This window comes from Tetrao urogallus (assembly GCF_951394365.1).
Source record: "Tetrao urogallus genome assembly, chromosome: 4".
In the NCBI taxonomy this organism is placed as follows: Eukaryota; Metazoa; Chordata; class Aves; order Galliformes; family Phasianidae; genus Tetrao; species Tetrao urogallus.
In genome coordinates, this window is record NC_136817.1 from 30,921,573 (window position 1) to 30,944,113 (window position 22,541).

General features: G+C 43.1%; 1 protein-coding gene across 1 annotated transcript in view; it reads right to left on the reverse strand.

Moving 5' to 3' along the window:
- ANKRD17 (ankyrin repeat domain 17) overlaps positions 1-21,262 on the reverse strand; it is a gene marked incomplete at both ends in the record, with an annotated part of 63,884 nt that extends 42,622 nt beyond the window's left edge. The window contains 3 exons of the mRNA XM_079534530.1: positions 99-255; positions 860-1,013; positions 21,230-21,262. Coding sequence (XP_079390656.1) covers positions 99-255; positions 860-1,013; positions 21,230-21,262 — 344 coding nt within the window. The remainder of the gene's footprint in view (positions 1-98; positions 256-859; positions 1,014-21,229) is intronic.
- Between the last annotated feature and the right edge of the window lie 1,279 nt (positions 21,263-22,541).

A 22,541-nucleotide genomic window follows, 5' to 3' on the forward strand; every position in this document is an offset into this window, starting at 1 on the left:
CAAGTTCCACTTGGAGTTTCATCATTTTGCAGCCAGGAATACACAAGGAAAAGCCCCACATTAAGCAGCACACAACTACAGTATAAAGCATGGCTTACTTGTCCGTCTGCCCTGCATTTGCTGTGCTTTCTGCTCTCATCCGGGTTAGTGCAGCAGCAGCTTCATCCAACGCGCAACTGACCGAAGAAGTCAGTCTGCGAAGCACCTCAGGATCTGCGAATGCTTTACCATCAGCAGTCGATAGTTTACCTATTCCTTCCATGATGCCAATTTGCAACAAGTTGGTATGCGTGCCAGGAAAGGAGGAAATGAAAAGAAGTTGAAACTGAGCCTACAAGATTCCTTGACAGAAGCATTCCAAACATAATGAACTACAGCTTCCAAAACAGAAGGGATTAGCTGTTTACAGCATTAAATTATAAGCTGCACTCAGACACGATGCACGTGAATTAAACCCTCTAACCATCTAAAACACTGTTTTTCAACTAGCCATTATATGCAACTAATGTTTTTCATACATCCGTATTACAAAACAAAGCCTCACTGAACAGTATAGTTTTTGAGACAAAGCTGCAAGTCTAAGGCTGGGTGTTAATTTTTTTCTGAGGTATCTATAAATCCGAATTCAGAAGAAACCTATTAGAAGCACAACATTCACATGAAGTTAATTTTCAAAAATTCACAACATTTTAATGAGTTGCTCAGTCACCCCTGACTTACACAACATTGCCACATTCACACTGCTTTGCATTCTGCATCTGTACCATCCTCATATGGATTAGACTTATGAAAGCAGTTCCAGTATAGGCTCATTTGTTAGTGCATTGGGATTAAACCTGCATGGGACACGAGTACTTACCTGCAGCTTCAAGTAAAGCTTCTAATCTTGCCTGGGTTTCTGGATCTACGGTCCTCAGGTCAGCACCATCAGCAGTACTTGACAAAAGCAATTTGGAAGCTGTTTCCAACATAGGGTTTTCAAGATCATCCTGATCCAGGATAAATGATTCCACCTGAAAAATAACAGGTCTAATCTGAGAAGAATGTAACTGATAAACTTTTAATTAATACATCAAAAAATGTAACTGCAATGCAGCAGGGGTTTTTTGTTTGTTTGTTTGCTTGGTTTTTTTTTTTTTTTTTTTTTTTTTTTTTTTTTTTTGGTTTTGGTTTTTTTTTTTTTAAATACTTTATTTACCAAACCACCCTCAGATGAGTCAAAATGGTATTATTTCTCCATTGGAAGCAATGAGGTTTTTGAAAATCATATACAAGTTCCTCTAAGAGATCCATAAACACACTATGAAGTTTATGAACTAGCAACAGAGCCGTTCATTAGATTACCAAGCTCATGCTGAAACACCATTCCTCTCCAAAGCTCTATACCATCTCAAAAATCCACTTCTTCCACAATCAGATAATCTACCTAGACATAAGACTGTCCAGCAAATAAACCACACTACCTGTGGTTCATTAAAGACTCCAAACTTACAGTAAAAGCAGCTACCATCTGTAACACAGCAGTAATGTATTTCCATATGGAGTACAGTTTATCAAGATAAAGTACAAATTATTTTATTCTTGAGAAAGATTTATGTCTGTCCCTAAAGTTTACAAGCAGTCTCATGAGCATCACGAGTTCAGATTCCTGCAGATAAATGCCCTACGAACGTAAGTGCAGACAAACCAGAAGAACAACCAACTCATCTTAGGACTCCTGAAAGGTCTCCTCCTCTTCCCATCTCTTCTTGCATACAAGCAGAGAGCTTACATCACAGCTTTTCCTTCTAAAACTTGTCTTCATTTCCCCAGCACATTCAAAACTTTGTAGGAATGCAAAGTTTTGTTTGTTCCTAAACCTTGTTTGTTTAGGAAGCTAGGCTGAGAACTACTTACAAAAATTACCTTATCACCTAATGGATACCATTAATAAATACACACGGTACAGCATTCTAACTTGCAAACTGAAGGCAACCTCTAGTTTTCTCCCCAGCCTCTGGCAGCCTTGGCAGGTCCCCTACACGATCACTGCCAGCTGCACTCCACACATCCACTTGACCATTTTTAGACCAGTTCATCTGCAGACTTACTATTTATCTTCTTCCTAAAGACTAAGCCTGCTGCAGCAAGAGAAAGGAACTGCCCCACCATTCAGGAGGAAAGAGACAGACTGCACTGCTGGAAATGCAGGTTACCGAGCAGCTGAAAGGCTTCTTGGCTCTCTCAACATCAGAAATGGAAATCAAAACCACCCCTGCATCAACTAACTGATAAACCTCACCTGAGCAAAGTATTTAGCAGGTCATGGTTCTTCCTAATATGATACAAGTACTTGCTAAGCAGTAAGTCAAAATACAAAAACATTCTCATGAAACTCACATCTCTTCCCCTGACATTGAGTTTTTTGTGCAGTTCGTTTCAAATGGAAAAATCTTCCCATTTTCCTTCTCCCTAATAATGTGAGCACTGTGTGATAAAAACAAGTAGCCTCACCTAAAGCATACTAGGAAAAAGGTGAGAAAAAGCAATCTACCTACAAACAACACAGTACCATTAAAACCACAAGTCACCAGGAGAAAATGTATTCCGTAAAACATTTCGGATAAGAGTCATATAATGTGCTCTCACTTAAACACTGTTTCAGAGTAATGCCTCAAGGAATGAAATGTATTAACATCTTATTTTAGACTATTTCACAACATTAAATATAGCTGGATATTCTTTTCTAACAGATTCATCTTCAACCTAAGAGCTGCAGAACTTTCCAGTAGGCTAGCAGTTACACCTCTCTCTCTAACTGCCCTTCCTCTTAAAGAGAGTTTCATTGGCTCTACAGTTTTGTTTCTCAGTCTGTTCAACATGACACCACATCCAATGCACGACGACAAAGTGGTAAAGATTTTTCTAGTAGTGGTGAATAAATCTGCATTTTGGTAGGTGAAAACCGTTTTTGGTGGGGTTTTTTTTTCCCCAGAAAATACCTCCTTCTCTGCAGATGGAAGAGACTAAAGAAAGCATTCCCATTTACCAGCCCGAGTAAACAGACACTTCCTTTAACAGTCTCCAGATGTATATTATTTCCCTTAACTACAAATGTGTGGAAGAGTACACGCATGCTCCACCTCACATATCAGAACAATCAGTCTGGGCTCAGTCGGCACTTCTCTGATCACACAATACTCTGACATAATCCAATTGTTCGGACAGCCCCCAGCACAAAGCCTTTTACAAGATTTCTCCTCTCACCCAGCAGTAAAACCCCATGTTCTGTACTTGTTTATCTCCGCTTTGCCCACAATGATTTCTAGGGAAGTTGATGCTAATACCAATCAAAAAAGATGCTGGGGGGGAGGCAGTGGAAATCACCAAGTTTTGACTGCTTCTTTACTACACAGACTCATTTTGATGCATTAAATACAAAACAAAATTTTAAAAGCGCCCAAGAACTGCGGTTAGCTGGTATATTAATCCAAACCTCAAAGAAGTTCCACACTACAAGTACCCCAGCACATGTTCCAACTATTATTTTTGTAAGCAGAAAGCAATCCTTCTTAGTATTCCAAGTACTGAGATACTAGACTCAACTGCAACTTTCAACACTGTGCTTTTATCATCTCTACCTCCAGGTGACAAAGCTTCACAATATCAAAGCTGAGGGCTGCCCACACACTCCCAAGCCTCCTTCACAAGCCCTCATCTCTGTGTACAGTTGGGCACTTCTGTTTTCCAAAACGCAGACTCCAAATTCTATCTACTCATTCATCCTCTAGTTTTGGAATGACCGTTAGCAAGGAAAACAAAAAGGAACTAAGTAGGAAAGATAGCACAGGATTTCTTTGTTACCAGTCTAGAATCAAGAGGTGTACATTTCTACAGGAAGTGTATTTTATGAGCAGGGAAACAGCTTAGCTTTCATAAAAAAACAGCATTATTACTACTGTTCTACCATCTGACACATACAGATATCTCAACTACACAAAAGCTGATCCACAGGACTCTTGTGCACGTATGCTCAAGAAAGCTGTGAAGTATTTCAGCAATTCCATATTTTGACTGCAAACTGCCAGATGCTGAACATGGATTTCACTGTGCAATAGAAGATCCCCTGGAGACATGATTCAGTTCCTCACCATCTCTCCTGTGCAAATAATACATATGTAGAGCAGCTATGGATACACAGCATTGATACCCCATCTTGTTTCCCCTATGTGAGTATCTTCAGAGTCAAGACATGCCTCCATATGGCCTCATACTGCTGCAACAAAGATGACAAACTTATCCTGCAGCTTCCCTCCAAACAGAGCTTTTTACAAAAAAATTGACCAGCAGCCAAGACTCATTTTAACACCTTCCTAATTTCATGACAAGCCACGTAGAAAGGAGGATGGAATACCAATCTCACCTACGTCACTCATTGCCCATGCTGCTGAGAGAAATCCAGTACTCAACAACAAACCAAGTTCTCAAAAACTACATCAACTAAATAGAAAGCTGATGGTCTTACCTTACCACCAAAGTCAATACATTATATCCAAACTAACACTATAAGCCTAAGGTGACAGCAACTTCAAACTTACTTTCAGCAGAAGTGCCTGCCACACGTGGCTAACTTGGTATGAGAATTCTTCATGTAAATAAACACATAGAAACCAGTATCACATATCCAAGTACAGCACCGTTGAAATCTGATCAGATTGTACAACTTCACTGCCAAGAAATTTTGATCTTGCTTGATGCAGTGCAATGAAAGACCCACAAGATCAGAGCTAAGCCTTTTTGTTACACTAGTGGCCTTGGTACATTTAAAGGGTCTCTTACACATCTGTTTCCATGCACCTCTAACACCTGCAGTATTCTAACTTCCAACCCATAATGCCACTACCTCTAAACTGGGATGCTCTATGGTGAACTTGTAACAGTAGACATCAAAAGAGATTCTTGAAACTTTGTTTATGAACTGTGGTAGAAAACAGCTCAACAAGCACCACCTATTAAAGTCCTTAGCGCTGAATATCAAAAGACTATTATTTATCCATCTGATCACTACATGGCTGCCATGAATAGCTCTGCTCAGTAGTCTATAGAGCATCTCTTGCATTTATCACTGTTTTACAGACTTTCCCCTCGATCACAGCTGTCTCAAGGACAACCCAGAAGAATTAAAATAGTTCTAACCAGTCATTTTCTCAGCCCTACATCATGTTACGCAGCTATGAGCCTTTAAGGGCCCAAGAAGTGCATTTTGCAGATTCCATTCCACTGCCCTTCTCTCTAAGGACACCCTTAAGTACTCTGTACTTACTGCTTTCCAGCATTTTGAAAGAAATTAACACAACAAGCATTTAAAACACTATTCTACACATAAATTACAAAAATCAGCATCACGCTACTGTAACATTTGCAATCCAAAAGCTGATGCAGATAGAAGGCAGCAAGCAGTTGCTACAGCCTGCATGCATTTAGGCACACAGTTATCAACCCAGTCAAAACACTAAAAAGCATGAAGCTGTGCTTAGGCCAAACATTAGAACAATCATGTTGGAAAAAAATGCACACTCCTAAACGTTTTTTCAGACAGCACTAACAGTCTGAAACCACACAATATAATATTCCCCTATGTTACATGCAGACATGCTCAAAATAGTAGTAAACATTTTATACAAAAACATGTTTCAAGTAGCAGAGTGAAATCCAGTTTCACTGTCTAGCAGTCAGGGTGCTAGCAACAGACTTAGAAAGCTGTGAACGAGCAAGCTGCAGTCATTAACATAATAGGATGAAACGTTTTTAAGCTTCAGTATTCAAGCTTCATAAATAACATCAACTGAAACCTGTTTTGGATGAACCCAACTAGCCCAGACAAGTATTTCAAGAGGCCTCAAAACACCCTGTCTGACAAAATATTCACTTTGTGGGCATTTTACTTCTCCTTGAGGGTGGAAGGTAGCCCCTATTTTCTAGAGCCTTACAATTTAAAAGCCAACTTACTTTGCAACTGCTGACAGATCATTCCTATGCTTTTTGTCTTCTATTAGGCATGGATTCCTGATTTGGTATTTGCTAAATTTTTGCCTTGGCAGTGGAGCCTTTGGTGTTTGACATGCAGAGGCTCTATGGCTCCTCAGAGAACAAGGAGTATGAAGGCTCTCTGGAGAACGCAGCACACAAAGAACAGCCAGCTGCTACTGCCATGCAGCAAACCTCAGCACCTGAAACTGACCTGAACTGAGAGGTTGTTTTTATTATTTCTTAGTTACCTAAGGGCTAACTGCCAATTTCCAAGAGCTGCAAAAATTGATCTTTCACAGCTCTAAAATTTTTGGAGAGCAGTACGAAGGTTTTAGAGATAACATGACATTTAACACAGATTTACAGGCCCACAAGGTATCGCAACGCCACCTTCAGACTGAAACTACAATCATTGCCAGCTCTGTCAGTAGAATTTTGTCTCACTTTGAGAAGTTACCAGCAAGGAAATTTCAGAATCTTTATGCTCTTAGCTAAAGTGATGCTCCTTCAATGCATGGCCCTGATTCACATGAGGAACACCCAGCAAAACAGCAGAGCTTAACCCACCAGCTTCCCGCTGCACTCCAGCAACTCAGATCCAAGTTAATCTCAGCTTTCGCTACAGAACAGTTTTAGCTCCCACACCTCCAACAGTGGCGAGCTAATTATTTCTATCCCTGTCCTTCACCTTTCTAAGACCACAGACTGTTTTTTACAGCCACTGACTTTTACTCAGTCAGAACTGGACCCACAGCCTTTCCCTCCTGCAAGTTTGACAAGCAGGGCTGGCCAAGCAGAAAGGGGCACACACAGCGAGCATGAAGACACTTTCCTCAAGATGACAAGCTTACACAGTTCTGCAGTCCAGGATCAGGAGCCCTGCCACGATCTTCTCTGCCTGTGCTTTTATCAAAAACGGCTCCTTAGTATTTTTAGCTGCTGAACAGCTCCATTGAGCACCTGTTGATCACTGCCCACAGTCTTGGGGATTACTGTCAAATCATTCGAAGTTATTGCATAGGAAAAAAAAAATAAACACGTTCACACACATCCACATGTGTCCTTCATACAACTTTAGCAAGTATCCCTTTAAAATCAGAAATACTTTCTATCACTCACTTATGAATATGCCCTACAAATCTGTCTTATGCAGACCAGCACCTTCAACAGTATCACCTTACAGCTGATATGAGTGAGAGGAATTGAAACAATACTCTTAATGCAACAATAAAGACCAATTTTGATTAATAATTCGTGACGTTTTATTTGCACATTACTCCTAGGTGTTTTTGACATGTTTTGCATCTTAGGCATTCAGTGGTCAAAGGATTCATAAGGGAGAAAGGTGAATGAATATGCATGTATTGCATAGCAATATACAACTAAGACCTGGCAAAATCCAGCCATCTAGCTGTAGCGTTAATTTCTTACTTACACATCCAAAATTTACCACGCAAACAAACAATCCAAGAACTCTGCTAGATATGATTCAGAATTCCATTCTCTTTTTAACTTCAATGGGCTATCCAAACCTTTACACCCAGCTTTCAATTAAGCATGTGAAGAAATACCCTGGAGTTTTATCAGCAGAAACTCATTATTCCTAATGTATTCCATAATGCCCACACACTGTCCACACTGCACTTTTTGTGCATCTTAGTTGCAAACTCAGTGAAAGCTTAGAAATTTTCTTCAGATCCTCACGTGGCCCATGGCAAAGTAGTAACTGCACACACCTCCTCCCCCTCACCCTGCTGCCCTTCAGCCCTCAGAACATGGCTTACACTTTCAACATACATTAAACCATCCCAACTGAAAGGAAACTTACTGAAAAAACCTACGCTGGTTTGAAACCCTAAGGCAAAGCAATCTACTTAGCATACCCCCCAAAATGAAATCGTGGCCATGGATTTTGACTTGATAAAACTAAACATTAAGGCATTGTGTTATCTTTTCAGCTCAGGCCATGTTTTCAGGTGTAATTACTGCTTAGGCCTGAAGCCATTTGAAAATAAAACGCTCTTACGCTATCAATACTGCATCACACTACAAAAGCTCCAATTAAAACTTAAGAACAAGCATTTGATAGAGGCTGTCGTTTTGTCAAAACAAATCACCACCACTTAACACGGATGACACAGCTCTGAGGTAGAAGTGATGATCTACCGGGTATTTACAAGAGATACTATTTTTCTTAGATAAAAATCGAAGTGCTTGTTACTGAAAAGGCCAAGTGAAACAGACTACCCTGACCACTTGATTTCCATCTCAAGGTTTTTGTGCTTTTCTTCGTATCTATCCTGAACCAGAAGCATGTCGTATGATCCTTCCTTAGCCTACCCTACTACTACAGCAGCACTGCCAGCCTTAGAGCAGCATTTCTTTCCTGTGAAATGAGGACTGCTTCCCTTTATCTGGGATGGATGATTAGATCTCCTGTCTAACATGCCACAACCCTCCCGAAATCAAAACACCTTCTTCAGCAGAAATCTGAAGTCTAGCAGCTGGAATCTCTCTTCATTGTCTTCTTTTATGTTTCCATCAACTGTACACTCCAGTCCTCTCGCCGCTGCTGTATAGGGGCAGGGGGAGGGAATGACAAGATTAACAGCCCATGCTGCTGAAATGGCATAACATTGTCCTCATGACTGGCACCAACAGAGTTTCTGCTGCAGGGACACCTGCATTATTACTGCAGTGTTTCTGATGACGAGACAGGTGCTGATGTATTTGCAGAACTCCCTCCCCTCCTCTGTAGCTGATCCTCAGACAAACAACAATAAAGAGAGACGCAGACTGGAACACACAGCTACAAGAAAGCTGTTACTGTGGAACTACCAAGAAAAAGAGACCTTTAGTTTAATATTTTGTTTTCCATTTCAGTTCTTTCCAAACATTTGGCATGCTTCCACATTAAGCAAATTTATATGTTAACTGCTGCTCAGCTGCAATTCTGCATACAAGACAGAATTCATGCCAACAGAAAACACCACCACCTCAACTCATCATCTTAATAAATTCACTGCTAAATTATTTGGGGGTGGGGAGAGGGGAAAGGCCACAAGGACTGCAAGTTAAGCCTCTGTCATGATTTCATAGCATTAGAAAACATCTGCAAAAAACTTCCTCTAAAACTGCCTGCCATCATACTTCTGGAAACCTGGCTTCAAAGAAAACTCACCTAAATGCAGTACAAAGCTGACAAGTTCCTTCTCCATTTGAACACAGGTATACACATTCAATCCCTCCTCCTGCCCTGAACCCCACAAAGCTGAACATAAAAATTTAATATCAACCGCCTCTTTTGGCCTGTGCTGGTGAAGAACTCACCAAGCAAAGCTTCCCTAACAGCATACCAGCAAAATTCACTTAACAGACTGCTCATATCTGCAGAACAAACCAGAAACATTGTAGCCTAAAACAGAAGGACTGACATAAATACATCTTCAACAAAGGCTGCTCCCCTACTGCTGCAAAACCACCATAGAACCTGTTTTCTGCAAAACATCTCTATCAACAGAGAAATACTACAACAGAGAGCTTGACCAGAGTCAGTTTTTGTGGCCCATAGCAAGTAACCTATCACATCTCCCCAAGCTATAAACTATCAATCCGAAACAAAGAAGAGGGTGCACACAACCACAAAGTGAGGCGATAAACAACCAAACCTATCACACACAATGGCCAGGATTGGAAGGGAGCTCAAGGATCATAAACTCCCAACCCCCCCGCCACAGGCAGGGCCACCAGCCTCCCCATTTAATACCACACCAGGCTGCCCAAGGCCCCATCCACTCTGGCCTTGAACACCTCCAGGGACGGGGCATCCACAACCTCTCTGGGCAGCCTGTTCCAGCACCTCACCACTCTCTCTGTAAAGAACTGCCCCCTGACATCCAACCTAAGTCTTCCCTCCCTCAACTTCAAACCATTTCCCCTCGTCCTGCAGTTATCAACCCTTTCAAAGAGTTGATTCCCCTCCTGTTTGTAGGCTCCCTTTAGGCGCTGAAAGGCTGCAATGAGGTCACCCTGCAGCCTTCTTTTCTCCAGGCTGAACAAGCCCAGCTCCCTCAGCCTGTCTTTGGTGGGGAGGTGCTCCAGTCCCATGATCATCTTCGTGGCTCTCCTCTGGACCCTCTCCAACAGCTCCCTGTCTTTTTTGTACTGGGGGCTCCAGACCTGGACACAGTACTCCAGATGGGGCCTCACAAGAGCAGAGTAGAGGGGGACAATCACCTCCCTGTCCCTGCTGGCCACCCCTCTTCTGATGGAGCCCAGGATACCGTTTCCAAGCAAATGATATCCTGGGCTTACAGTAGCAACCCTCTCCAATTGTTGCTCCAAAGCCTGATGCCATAGTTTGACAACTACAGCAACTAAGACTCTCTCTCAAATGTAAGCATCACTTAAGCTACTTAACAAGTTACTTATAGGGCTGCACAAGCCCAAGCCTAGCCATTATAGCTGTAAAAAGCTCAGAGGACGTGTTTACACTGCCTCTGACCACCCAGCCATTTCTGCAGGCAGGTAGGCTGTGTCACAGGCAGTGTAAAAGAAACCTTCTGCAGCACATAATCAGCCTGCTGGAGCTCTCACTGTGCCAAAGGACAGCTCAAGGTCTCCACTTCCACAGATCAGCCTGTGCTTCCAGCACGCCCTCACCACCGTGGACTCAGACTGACCCACAATCCTGACACAGCGAGCTCTGATCTATCAGTCAGTCAAACACACATAGAGAACATAAGTAGCACAGAACAACTTAGCTGCGTGAAAGTGCTTTCAGTTTTGTCATTCATTATATAAAAATTGCCAATACATAAAGATGGCTCTGCTCTGAAGAGATTCTGGACGTCTACCTGAAGAGCACCTCAATTCATAGTGACACATCTCCAAACAGCTGCCTTACTGACAAAGGCCTAGGCAGCTCTGCAGTATGCTGCTACATCCCATTCCTTGCCACCTGATTTTCAAGGCACTTATTTTCAAGAAAATTATTATTTTCTTAAGCCTTGTTTAAGGAAGGGGAGCTCGCAAGAAACAGAAAATCCCGTGGGAAAGGCTGGTCATTTCTTCTCCACTGGACTCACCTTTTGCCTTAATTGCACACCACAAGGCTAGACTAAATGGATGCCTCCTCAACACAAGCATTTATTTCAAACCCCAAAACAAATCTCCCTGCTACACAGATCAGACCACCACTCGTTTGTAACCTTCACACATCTTCTTTTAAAATGACACCTGAGGAAGAGGAGAAAACAAAAACTGTAAGCTACCAGAAGCATAAATGCATTGTTTCGGTTCCGTTACCTCTGTCAGAGCCAACCTTGAAATCTCAATCGCCATTTATTATTATCACCAGTTAACTGCAGGGGGCTCACCTGCATGTTTGTCACCTGCATGTCTGTCACCTGCAGTCTTCAAGGAGAAGCATCTTGAGCTTGCTTTTCACAGCTTGGTAAGCAGCCATTTCTCTATCACTCTCTCAGGCTTTGTTAGAACAGATCGAGACCTTTAACTAATCCTCTGAGAAGGGAGTTAAGAGCAGCTTACCACAACAAAAGGTGGCCCAGCTTCTCACAAGTGCTTTTACTAGCCCAAAGCTCTCTGCTGTGGTTTCAGTCCAGAACTGTGCACACCCATTCATTTCCAACTGAAGAAGTTGTTTTGCTAAGGATTTTAGATCAGCACAGCTAAACAATGGAAGCACGACATCATAACTTTTATGTAGACAAAGCCAGCAGAAATGAAGCTGTATGTAGGAACAGCACTGCGGGGCCTGGCCTTCACCCACATTTCCTAACAGCATAGTTTAAAGCCAAGAGCACTTCCCTCAGATTTGAGCACACACTTATTTCTTGCAACGAGGCCTCAGATGACCCAAAACAGCTCCTCTGTAGTCTATGCCAAGGAAGCTGCTGAACTTAGCAAATTATCCAGATTCAGAGGAGAAAGAGGACAGGCATTTATTCATATCAATCATAGACGAGACCACTCTCGATACACAAAATTTTAACAATGTAATCTTATGTCAATTCAAAACAGCTTCCAGAAAGCAAGCCTCCACTAACCCATCTACCTGCTGAGTTTTCACTGCCAGCAAACCACACTCACAAGGTTCAGAAGAGGGAGAACACCGGCTTCCCCAGCCTCCGCGATGAAAGTGCTGTAGATGTGCTGTGCTAAATCTGCCAGAAAGCGTTTCTCAGTCGGCACAACTTTCTACAATTAGCCTCGTCAGCTTGCCTTCTCTCCTTCCTGCATGTGAGAGCAACTACACGGGTGTTGTACAATTCCCTCCAAGAGCTACTCCTTCTGTTCCTTAACTGTTGTCAAGTAATTTGCTTCCTGCTTATTTCTTGATTCTGATCATAATGCAAAACAGAGGGCAGTTCACATGATCATTTATGCCACAGTACCTCCAAACATAACACCAACAACTCTGCGGTGTGGGCCGAAGTGTACAATGCAGAAACACCTCCATTCCCTGAAATTCCTGATGCGCAAATAAGCCATTAAGGCAACAGCATTTTGCCTCGACAAAATGAGAACACAAGTGACCTGTGCTTGTCCACATACTTTCCTCTCCACACACACACAGATACTGAGACATACAGATTGATCAGATCACAAAACAAGAGAAACTACAAGAGCAGAAATTAAACAGTTCTTACTATGTCACAATAAGTCATAGTTACCCTTAGGACTAAATCTCAGAATTCCTGTTGCCTAATGTCCTGCTCTACTAAATGCTACATCCCTATAAAACTCTCTCCCAACATTAAGCATCCCATGCAGCGACTCCATGTTGTGCAATGAGACCCTCTGACAGCTGCAGAAATGCGTGGCCGAGGCTGTACATATCCACACACCCAGGCTCACTGCTACAATGACAATGGATAGATACAATAGGTTCCTCACACGGGAAAAAGAACTTGTTTTGGGAAACCAGAGGTCTATCAGAGTGCACATTCCAACAACTGCACTTCAGGCACTGGGCCCACAGACACAAGAAGGTCACAGAAGTTGATTCTATCCCTCACTGTGGCTACTGAACATAACACACGGTGAACAAGTGAACCGAACTGCCTAACACCAGTTGTTTCTGTTTCAGAAACAGTTTTCTCAAACAAAATTGGCAAGAAATCATTGCCATCCAGAAGTACTTTCCACTGGTTATTCTTCAGATTAGCACTCTGCAAAGATGAAGCAGCAGCAGGGAACAAGGGCATGTGGAAGAGGAACAGAAGTGCATAAACAGCTCTTCTGTCTCTGTCAAACTCAGAATTCCCTTTGGCATGAGTGAAACTCATGCATGCATGTGCTTACCCACAGCAACAGAATGTCCTGGGTTGAAAAGGACCACAATGATCATCTAGTTTCAACCCCCCTGCTGTGTGCAGGGTCGCCAACCACAAGACCAGGCTGCCCAGAGCCACATCCAGCCTGGTCTTGAATGCCCAGAGATGGGACATCCACAACCTCCTTGGGCAACCTGTTCCAGTGCTTCACCACCCTCTGTATGAAAAACTTCCTTCTAATACCTAACCTTAACTTCCACTGCCTCAGTTAAAACCATCCCCCCTTCTCCTATCACCATCCATCCATGTAAACAGCCCTCCTGTTTATATGCTGCTTTCAAGTACTGGAAGGCATGGATCTAAAAGTGTACAAGAACACCAGAACAATTTTTTTCAAGCAAAGTAACGTGTAGCCTACCTTAACCACAGCTTTTCTTTAGCATGACTGAAGTGATTAAAGCAGTTATGGTGCACTGCATAAGTACAAGACACCTACAAAACTTCTCCTTGCAGTCTCTATCCCTTTAAGTAAAAACAAGAACAAACTGCATATATGCTCCACAAGCCATGCTTCCTCATGATAGATGGCAGCCTCTTAAATGAAAGCTGCCTTACATTGAATTAGTAATACAAGACAACACATACTCAGGAATAAGAAAAAGCGCACCTGAAGGAAGACACTTACTGGAAGGACAAATCTCTCAAACAGATCTCTATTCATAAAAAGATTACGGCATAACCAATAGTTGCATTTTGTTTCCAGCACCTCAGTGTTAAAGCACAAATGCTACTCCATGTGCACCTGCAGGCTCAGGTACCATTTCCTTCCATCAATTTCCAAGCTAGAGAACAGTCAAGAGATAAACCAGGCTGCTATTGCTTAAAAACTACACCATCACAGCAACGCTGAAAATAGTTCTACAGAACGGCCCCTTAAAGAACAGGCTTTATTTCAGCTGAGATTAGTGAAAAGGGCTCATCCTAAGCAATTTAAATAATGTATAAACAAGCTACACCAATTTTTTTCCTGCAAAAATGACAATAACAAACTTGCTGGCGTGCACTGCCTCAAGAAATTGGGTGGTCCACATCCTATTTAATACACCACCTTCAGGGATAAGAAACTAGACAGCAGAGTTCCATTGAAGACATCTACTTTTCTGCCTGGACTTAACCTGCTGAAGTCTCCATCCCTACATCTCATATGAGGAAGGGCAGCCACAAACTATCACATAAAGAATTTTATGAAAATAACCAAACATATTTCGGGAAGATAGAACTCACAACATCAAGAGCTTTGACATTTCTTCAGGTTGCTCCAGTTTTGTTAGTTGGTATGCATTTTTGTCTTATAAATAGAGGAAAAGCAGTGCAGCTGTCCTGAAACAACTGACTGCATTGCAAGACAAAAATGCAGACCAACCCCCCCCCCCCCCAGTGCATCAAATGCTGATGCTGATTTCCTTTACTTTACTTCCCATTGGTTTAAAAAAAAAAAAAAAAAAAAAAAAAAAAAAAAAAAAAAAAAAAAAAGCAGCCACTTTTCTGCATTTACAGTTGAGCCTTTTGTTCAAAAACGGAGTTGGTATGGCCTTATTTGCCACTCTTCTCTTCTGGTGAGATGCAAGAGGATAAAGTTACAATAGGAAACCATCGAGTCCAATGTCTGATCAGAATTCTTATGGTTACCACCTGGGGAACTGAGCATAGCGGAAATTATTTTGAGTAACTTCAACTCACCTGATTAAAATTCTCTCTCACAGGCTTGATAGTCACTGATTTTTTCCCCCCACAACACAAGGCATTATTAAGCATATCTAACAAACAGAGGACAGCTTGGTTTGCTGTATTTAGCACACTCAACTGAAAGCCTCACCACACTGAACAGATCTGAACAGGGTTGGTTTTTTTGTTTGTTTTACATTTGGTAAATTAATCAACTTGCAAAGGAGCACAACAGAAACATAACTACTTGACCAAATCCAAATATATCAGTTTTTTTTTTTCTTCTTCTGAAAAAGGGATGGTCTAAAAACTGAGGCTTAAGAGTAGAACAAGGACTGTAACTTTCAGGGGAGCTCCTTCTTCCCACCGTTTCCTCCAGCACCCCAGACAGAAGAGTCACACGTGAAATTCCCTCAAGTCACTGTTGCCATTTTGATTTCTACTCTTTTTGCTTCTGACCACATCTGTTCTAATTGCACCTGAAGACATTTTAGCTTATTTTTCCTATGTTAATACGAATACAGTTCCAACAACAGCTTCTCAGTAGGACATGCTGCAACATGAATCAAGTTTCTGCTCCTTCTTTTCATCACTTCCAGCTATATTCATATCACAAATAAAACTGCCAGTACAAAGTTGCTTTTCAGATTACAAACCTGTCCACAGTGGGGGACAGGAACAACATGTTTATTCCTAAAACAGCATTTCAGATGTTTAAGTCTGTCACCTAGTAACATGAATGTTGCTATTAAGAGAATTGACAGACAAAATTCTGCAAGAACTGCGCAGCACAGAAAGTAACAGCCACTAACTGATAGAAATCAGTATTTATACAAGTCATACTTCTCAAATGATTTTGATGCTGAGGCAGTGTAACAGGTTGTTTTGAGTGTGAGTTACAGCTTTGGTGCATGTGACTTCCTGTCAGCCAACGGAGCTAGCAAATTCCAGCACAGCGAAGAACTGAAGAGACTTTATATGTGCGCAGGAAAAAAAGGGGAAAGTACCTTAGTCAGGAGAAAAACTGGTGTGTTTCTACAAAGGTTTAAAGATGGGACTCAAGAAAAAAAAAAAAAAAAAAAACAACCAACAAATACATTCACCTAGAACACCTCAGTTTTCTTCTTGCTTTGGATCAAATATCCAGTTTCAAGTAAGCGATTAGCAAAAAACAGCTGGGTTTAAAAGAGACTTTTGCAGACCAATTCCACCTTCTAGTCAAGTCGAGGCCTCCACTGAAGCTCTCAATTAGCAGCCTGCTCACTGGCAGACATAGGACTTTAACAACGCTGACCTTTTCAACAGCAGCTGTCCAGGTACGAAGTCATCTACTGCCTTAAAGCCTCACACGTAATAACTGTGTTTTCATATTACTGTACAAAGAACAAGCCGTTACTGGAAGATGGTAAAACAATAAAACAGAGAAACAATCGCTTTCAATTGCACCATCAGGCTTGTAATCTCTTCCTACAAGCCGAGCAGAAACAGCTGAAAATTCAACAAAAAAACATCCACCAGCTTTTCTTTCTTGCTTCCAATAAAAACAACCCAGCTCAAGCCACTGAAAATTAGCACCTTGCCCTGCTACCCAGTCTTACTAAATTAATGGTATGGGGGAAAAGTAATACAAGGCAAGACTTCCAAAACACAGCTGTTTTGAGCCTCAAACAATAGACAAATGCTCAGATGAGGCAGTATTTGGGAGAAAGTAGTTCCAAGGGAAAGGATTCCTGCTTTGCTTGAAAGCACAAGACAACACTACAGAAAGAGCTCCAAAGGAATTAGCTAGGCAGCTTCACTGCAGTTTGCACTCACCTCCATGAAGCTGCAAGCACAAGGGCTAGCAGGGCCTAGGTGGTTGCCATCACTTCTGTTCTGTCAGACTGACACCATTCTGTCAGCTCCGTGGAAACATGAGAAGGCAGCAGCACAAGGGGTTTTTCACTACACAACTCACTGATCTTCTATGTACCTATTTCTATAAGCAATTTGGCCAGCAAGCCCACTATGACTCCAGGACCACTCTTTTCCAGCAGATTCAAGAGAAGGGCAGTAAGTTATTTTTCCATTAATATTTCCCTAATCTTCCACGATTCTCCTAGCTATACAATGGCATGGTGCAAGTTCTAGCACCCTGCCGCATGAACCTCACATTAAGATTGTTCCTACTCATCCTGCCCTATAGGGCATTTGGAGGAACTAACACCACCTGATTATAAGATGGCCGAACAACTCAGCCTTGCTATTACCAGGTGCAGCTTGACTTCAGGCTAATCCTCCTCCATGAAAAATACCTCAAATGAGCCATTTTTAGCTTCCTTCTGAACTCGCTCACTTGGCACGATTTCTCCTGGGAACAAGGCAGTCCCATACCCTGAAACACAACCAATCTGCTTTTCTTAAACTGTAGGTGAACTACAGCACAAACAACTAAATCCTGATTGACAAAAGGTGACTAACAAAACAAGGTCATACTGATTCTGCAGCAGATGCATCCCAACACAAAATTCAACCCTACCTCAAGGCATGACACAACAGCACATCTTCACTGCACTATAGCAGGCAGAAGTCCAGCTCTTCCAGTACTTAATGCTGCATAGCTACATTCTTGGTGCCTTGCCATGATATTCCACTCAACTTATAAACCCATATGTGTGTACATGTGTGTGAGAGAGCCTGGGACATCACAGCATTTAAGCAGGGGCTCTCTTGCTTTCACAAGTTCAAAGATTTTCAGAAGACTGACCCTTAGAGGAACCATCACCTTGGATCCAGGCAGGAACATAATCTTTCAACATTCATCGCCTGTGGCCCAAACTTAGTTATGCTATGCTATTTAAAAAGCAAAACAAGACTACAGGAATGTAACAACTCTCTTGAAAGCGCAACAAAATAGTTGCTCTGACAGAAAATGCATGAAAAATTGCAGTGAATAGCTAGGAAGTACTGCAGTTACTAATAGCCAAGATTGACTTCACATAGGAAAACTTTTTAAAAGAAAGGGAAGACATAAATGAAGTTAAACAGGCAAGATGACAGAAACTAAAAGAAACAGAACAAGAAGAATGCTAGCCTAAGAGCTGGAAAGATTCCAGTTAATGCCCCAAACAACAGCACTGGAGTATAATCCCAACCTAATTTTCAGACAGAAGACTGCAAGGCTTATAAATACCAAAAGCCTAGACCTGTTAAAAATTGCATTGCAGAGCCCCCTGATCTCTGGATGTGCATGAGACGTCATTCTTGTATTTAATGGTTAACGATTTGCTTTTCCTCCCGTCACTACTCCATCGAGCACCTATGTACTCAAGCAGAGTTGCCTCCACTTATGTCAAGCTTCTGGTCACTACTGAAGCCACGGCTCCACTACCTGCACTACAGCTGTACTAGATGTGATGGGGATGATCGTTTTACATTATCCCGCCCCTCACCAACATGACTACCATATCAGCCACGTGTAAAGCAAGCAAAGTAAGATCTTCAGAGCTGGAAAAACAAAAACAAAATACCCTTCATCACTGCTCTAGTAGAAAGGGAAAAGTCTTCTGAAGGTAGAAAAGACTCTCCATGTCACACTAAGAAATTATGTTTTGATCATAATCAGTTTTAGTTTCAAAACAATGAAGTTGACAAATATTTACCTTACACAAATAAGTTAAAGGATTTTTTTTGTTGTTCTAAATGCACTTAATTAAGGACATTAATAATGAACTGTCAAGCGGGCTGGCACTGCACATCCATCCATTTCTGTTAAGTCAAGCGCAGAAACTTTTAAAGAATCTGAAGGTCAGAACATATGGCACCTTCCCTTGACAAATATTAAAATATCACAGGAAACAAAAATTCACCCCTCCACTTTCATAAGCTTCCAACATGCTTTTCTGCACACTACAATGCAGACTGTATCTTCGTCTGTCAGGAAGAAACTTATCTTCTTTTCACCCAACAAAGAAAATGCTTCTGTTGAATAACTCAAAGTGACAAAAGAGCAATTCTTGCTTTATGCTTCTATTTGAATTCCACATTTAGGTCTCCCGTAGCATAGTCATTCCTCCACTAGCACAAACAAGCTAAAACCTGAAATGTTATACTGACACACACACACACACACAAAAAAAAAGCTTTGTCATCAGCTAAGTCACACGTTAACAGGGAAGTATTGCCAAGATGCACGTATCAGAAGAACCAAAGAAACAAAACCAACTGCAGATGAACCCCATGGCATTTAAATTTTATTCAGCTGCATTCCTTTACAGTACTTTTAATACCAAACACAAGTAATGCAGCCAGGACACTGACCATCTTCAGCAGAGCAGGAAAGCCTGCCCAAGGTCTGCAGTGAATGCAACCTTCACTGAAGGTGGCACGAGTGCAGCAGCCAAAACACTAAGTGACATTCTCTGGGCTAAAGACAGTTTCTGTCCCCAGATGCATTAAACTCACTGAAGAACTGTTTTAGTTAAGCTGTAACCAATCTAGAGGTGAGAAAATTATTGAACATCTTGTAAAAAAGGAAAGCTCCCTTCACATTTAACTAAGTAAAACTCTGTCCAACAAATGAGATGTGACTTAGATTTTGCTAAGCAACAGCAGTTCTTTTCACCTTCACGCTGTAGTCTTTGAATGAGTATCAGTAATTGCTCCACAGGAGAAAGTAAAGCACTAAAAAGAAAAATAAAGCAAACAGCCTAAACATGCTTTTAGAAGTTTCAACAGTAGTAAGTCTGGGGACAACTGCATTTCATCCGCTGATGCACTAAGAAATTAAGAAACAGCCTCTATGGCATTACTAAGATTCACGAACAGCCATGCAGTCAGAGTTAATGCTCATCTGGAGTCACACAAACTAAATAGTGACTTGATTCTTAAGGATATTCTCCCAAAATACAGTTTGCCTCATGACATGGAAATGAGTCATAAAATCCTATCATAGAATGGCCTGAGTTGACCAACAAATGAACATGTGAAATGAATGTGTGATGCAGTTACCAGAAGTCACCAAATCCATCTTATTCCAAGAAGCACGCGTTCAATTCACATACACAAACCTAAATTACAACTATACACAATTAATTTGCTAATTGCTTTTCCAGAAAAAGAAAAGGAAGAAACCCAAGCGTTTTTATTAACTTGACATATGATGGAGCTGCACATGACAATTTACAGTTCAAAAGAAAAAAGAAAAAGCTTTCCACATCCATTAAGGCAAATGAAATACTGACATGTTTGTCTGATGGCAGAGAGCCCAGTTCACTTTTGGTCTCACCACAGAAACCCAGCCACACAGACAGATACCGGTACAAGTGTCTCATCCAGGCATTGGTAACAATTTCTTAAGCACGTGCCGAGCATTTGCGTTAACATTCTGGATGTAATTGTGTTTAACTTCCACATGAGCATTAGGACTGTTAACACCACACTAGGCGTTTCTACTGCCATAAAATTGTAGGCCAAAGAGCATGTGGCCATTCAGGATAAACCTACCAGACAAGCATCGCTGAAAGCACTGCTTTGTTGAAATTTTGGCAGCAGCTAAAACAAGCAAAGAGCTTCCCATGACTGTAAAGACTACATGCATATATTTTGGAAAGTCAGCTGGCAATGAAATCGTGCCTTTGTTGGTAAAACCAGAAACACCAAGACAAAAAAGAAGCTTCCTTGAACTGTGACAGCTCCTTGCTGATATGAGGCGGAACAAGGAGCCATGTCACTCGGAACAGCCACGTTGCTTTAGGTCATCTGGGCCAGGCTCTGTTCCTGTGACTGAAATCACATTTTGAACTTTCAGTCCCAAGAAGCAGAGATGTCATTCATTTCACAGCACAGCACCTACAGGGAACATTAAAAGCAGCCCATACACTCTCAAGAAGACTGGAAATGCGGGAACCACACAGGCCCAGTGTACAGACGATGCAGGAGGAGTGACGCGGGCTGCAGGTGAGGATGTGACACCTGCGGTCCCGGAGCCGCAGTACTGCAGGGAGCCGGCGAGCCCTGCGAACGACAGCAGGGCCGTGCAGGAGGCCCGGCTGCAGCGCCCGTGCTGCCTGCCCCGAGGACCGAGGTGGCGCCACGGAAGGCCGCGGGGCTCCACGCCTGGTCCCGGCCCCGGCCGCCGGCCCGCCCCACCACCCCGGGTATTCCCCGGGGCTCGCCCGCCGCCACCCCTTTGTTCTGCGGCCCTCTCCCGGCCCTACCTCCAGGATGTCCTCCAGCACGTAGGCCTCCATCGCGCGGCCCGCCGCCTCTGTCCGCCCTCAGAGCCCGGCCATGCCCCGCCGCCCGCCGCCGCCACCCCCCGCGCTGACGGACACGGAGGGGCCGCCGGCCGCCCGGCAGCAGCACGCTCGCTTCCCCCCTCCCCCCCCCCCGCTGTCAGCGCGGAACAGGAAATGGAGCGTTCCACCCTGCGCGGGGCGGGCGCCTACCACCCGAGCTCGGGGGGGAGAGGGCGGCCCGGGGCCCTCCGGCTCATCCCCGGCACCTCAATGGGCGCACGGGTGCGCCGGGAGGGCTCGGAGAAGAAATCCGCGCCGAACCAACCGCTTTCCTCGGGTTTTCTAACGAATCTCAACGTCCTGCGACGGAGCGGGGCGGCTCGCGTTCCTCCCATCGGCTCTGCAACCCTCAGGACAAGTACAACGGGCCCACAAAAGTCATAAAAATACACTTATCTGACCTTCCCAGCACTCCCAAGGCCTCGACCGACAGGCCCAGCCCAAGCGATGGGCAGCAGCAGCTCCGCTCCCGCTGCACCGAGCACGGCTACGCGTTAGGAGGAACTTCCTCACTCAGAGGACGGTGAGGCGCTGGCACAGCTGCCCGGAGCTGTGGTGCCCCATCCTGCAGGGCCCAAGACCAGGCTGGATGGGGCCCTGGGCAGCCGTGCTGCTGGGGACAACCAGCTCATGGCACGGGGTTGGGGTGAGTGGGCTTTGAGGTCCCCTCCGACCCAAGCAAACTCTATGGCTCTATGATTCTATCCAGTACCTTACTGAACGCTTGCTCACACTTTTGCCTTTTCAGCTAAATTTCCATTCAGAAGTACTACGCTAGAAGAGGTAAGCCACAAGTCCGGTTCATTAGCCTTCAGCCTGCTGTTCAGCCAGCCACCAACACAAAAGATGTAGTCACATTAAATGACAACCCCCTTAGAAATCTCACTCCGAGGAAAACAAGTTTACCAACATTTTCTGTGAGCTCCAGCACAATTAATTTTGCAGCCAAAACTGTCCTTCATGCCAACCTCCTAAATGTGGTTGGGCACAAGCACGTGTAACAGCAAAAACTCAGCTTAGATAGCCAAGAAGATTAATACAAGTGAGCTGCTTCAAAGGCACGAAACACACAGATGTGCACCTATCCCATTCTCCTTTCCATAGGAAACTCTTGTCCACACCGAGAATCATGGGATGAAATTCCATGGCTCCTCTCTAGTACTCTTCAATCAGCATCTGAGAGCCTCAGCAGCCCCTGCAACCAGTCCCGAGGACGGGCATCCTATCAGTT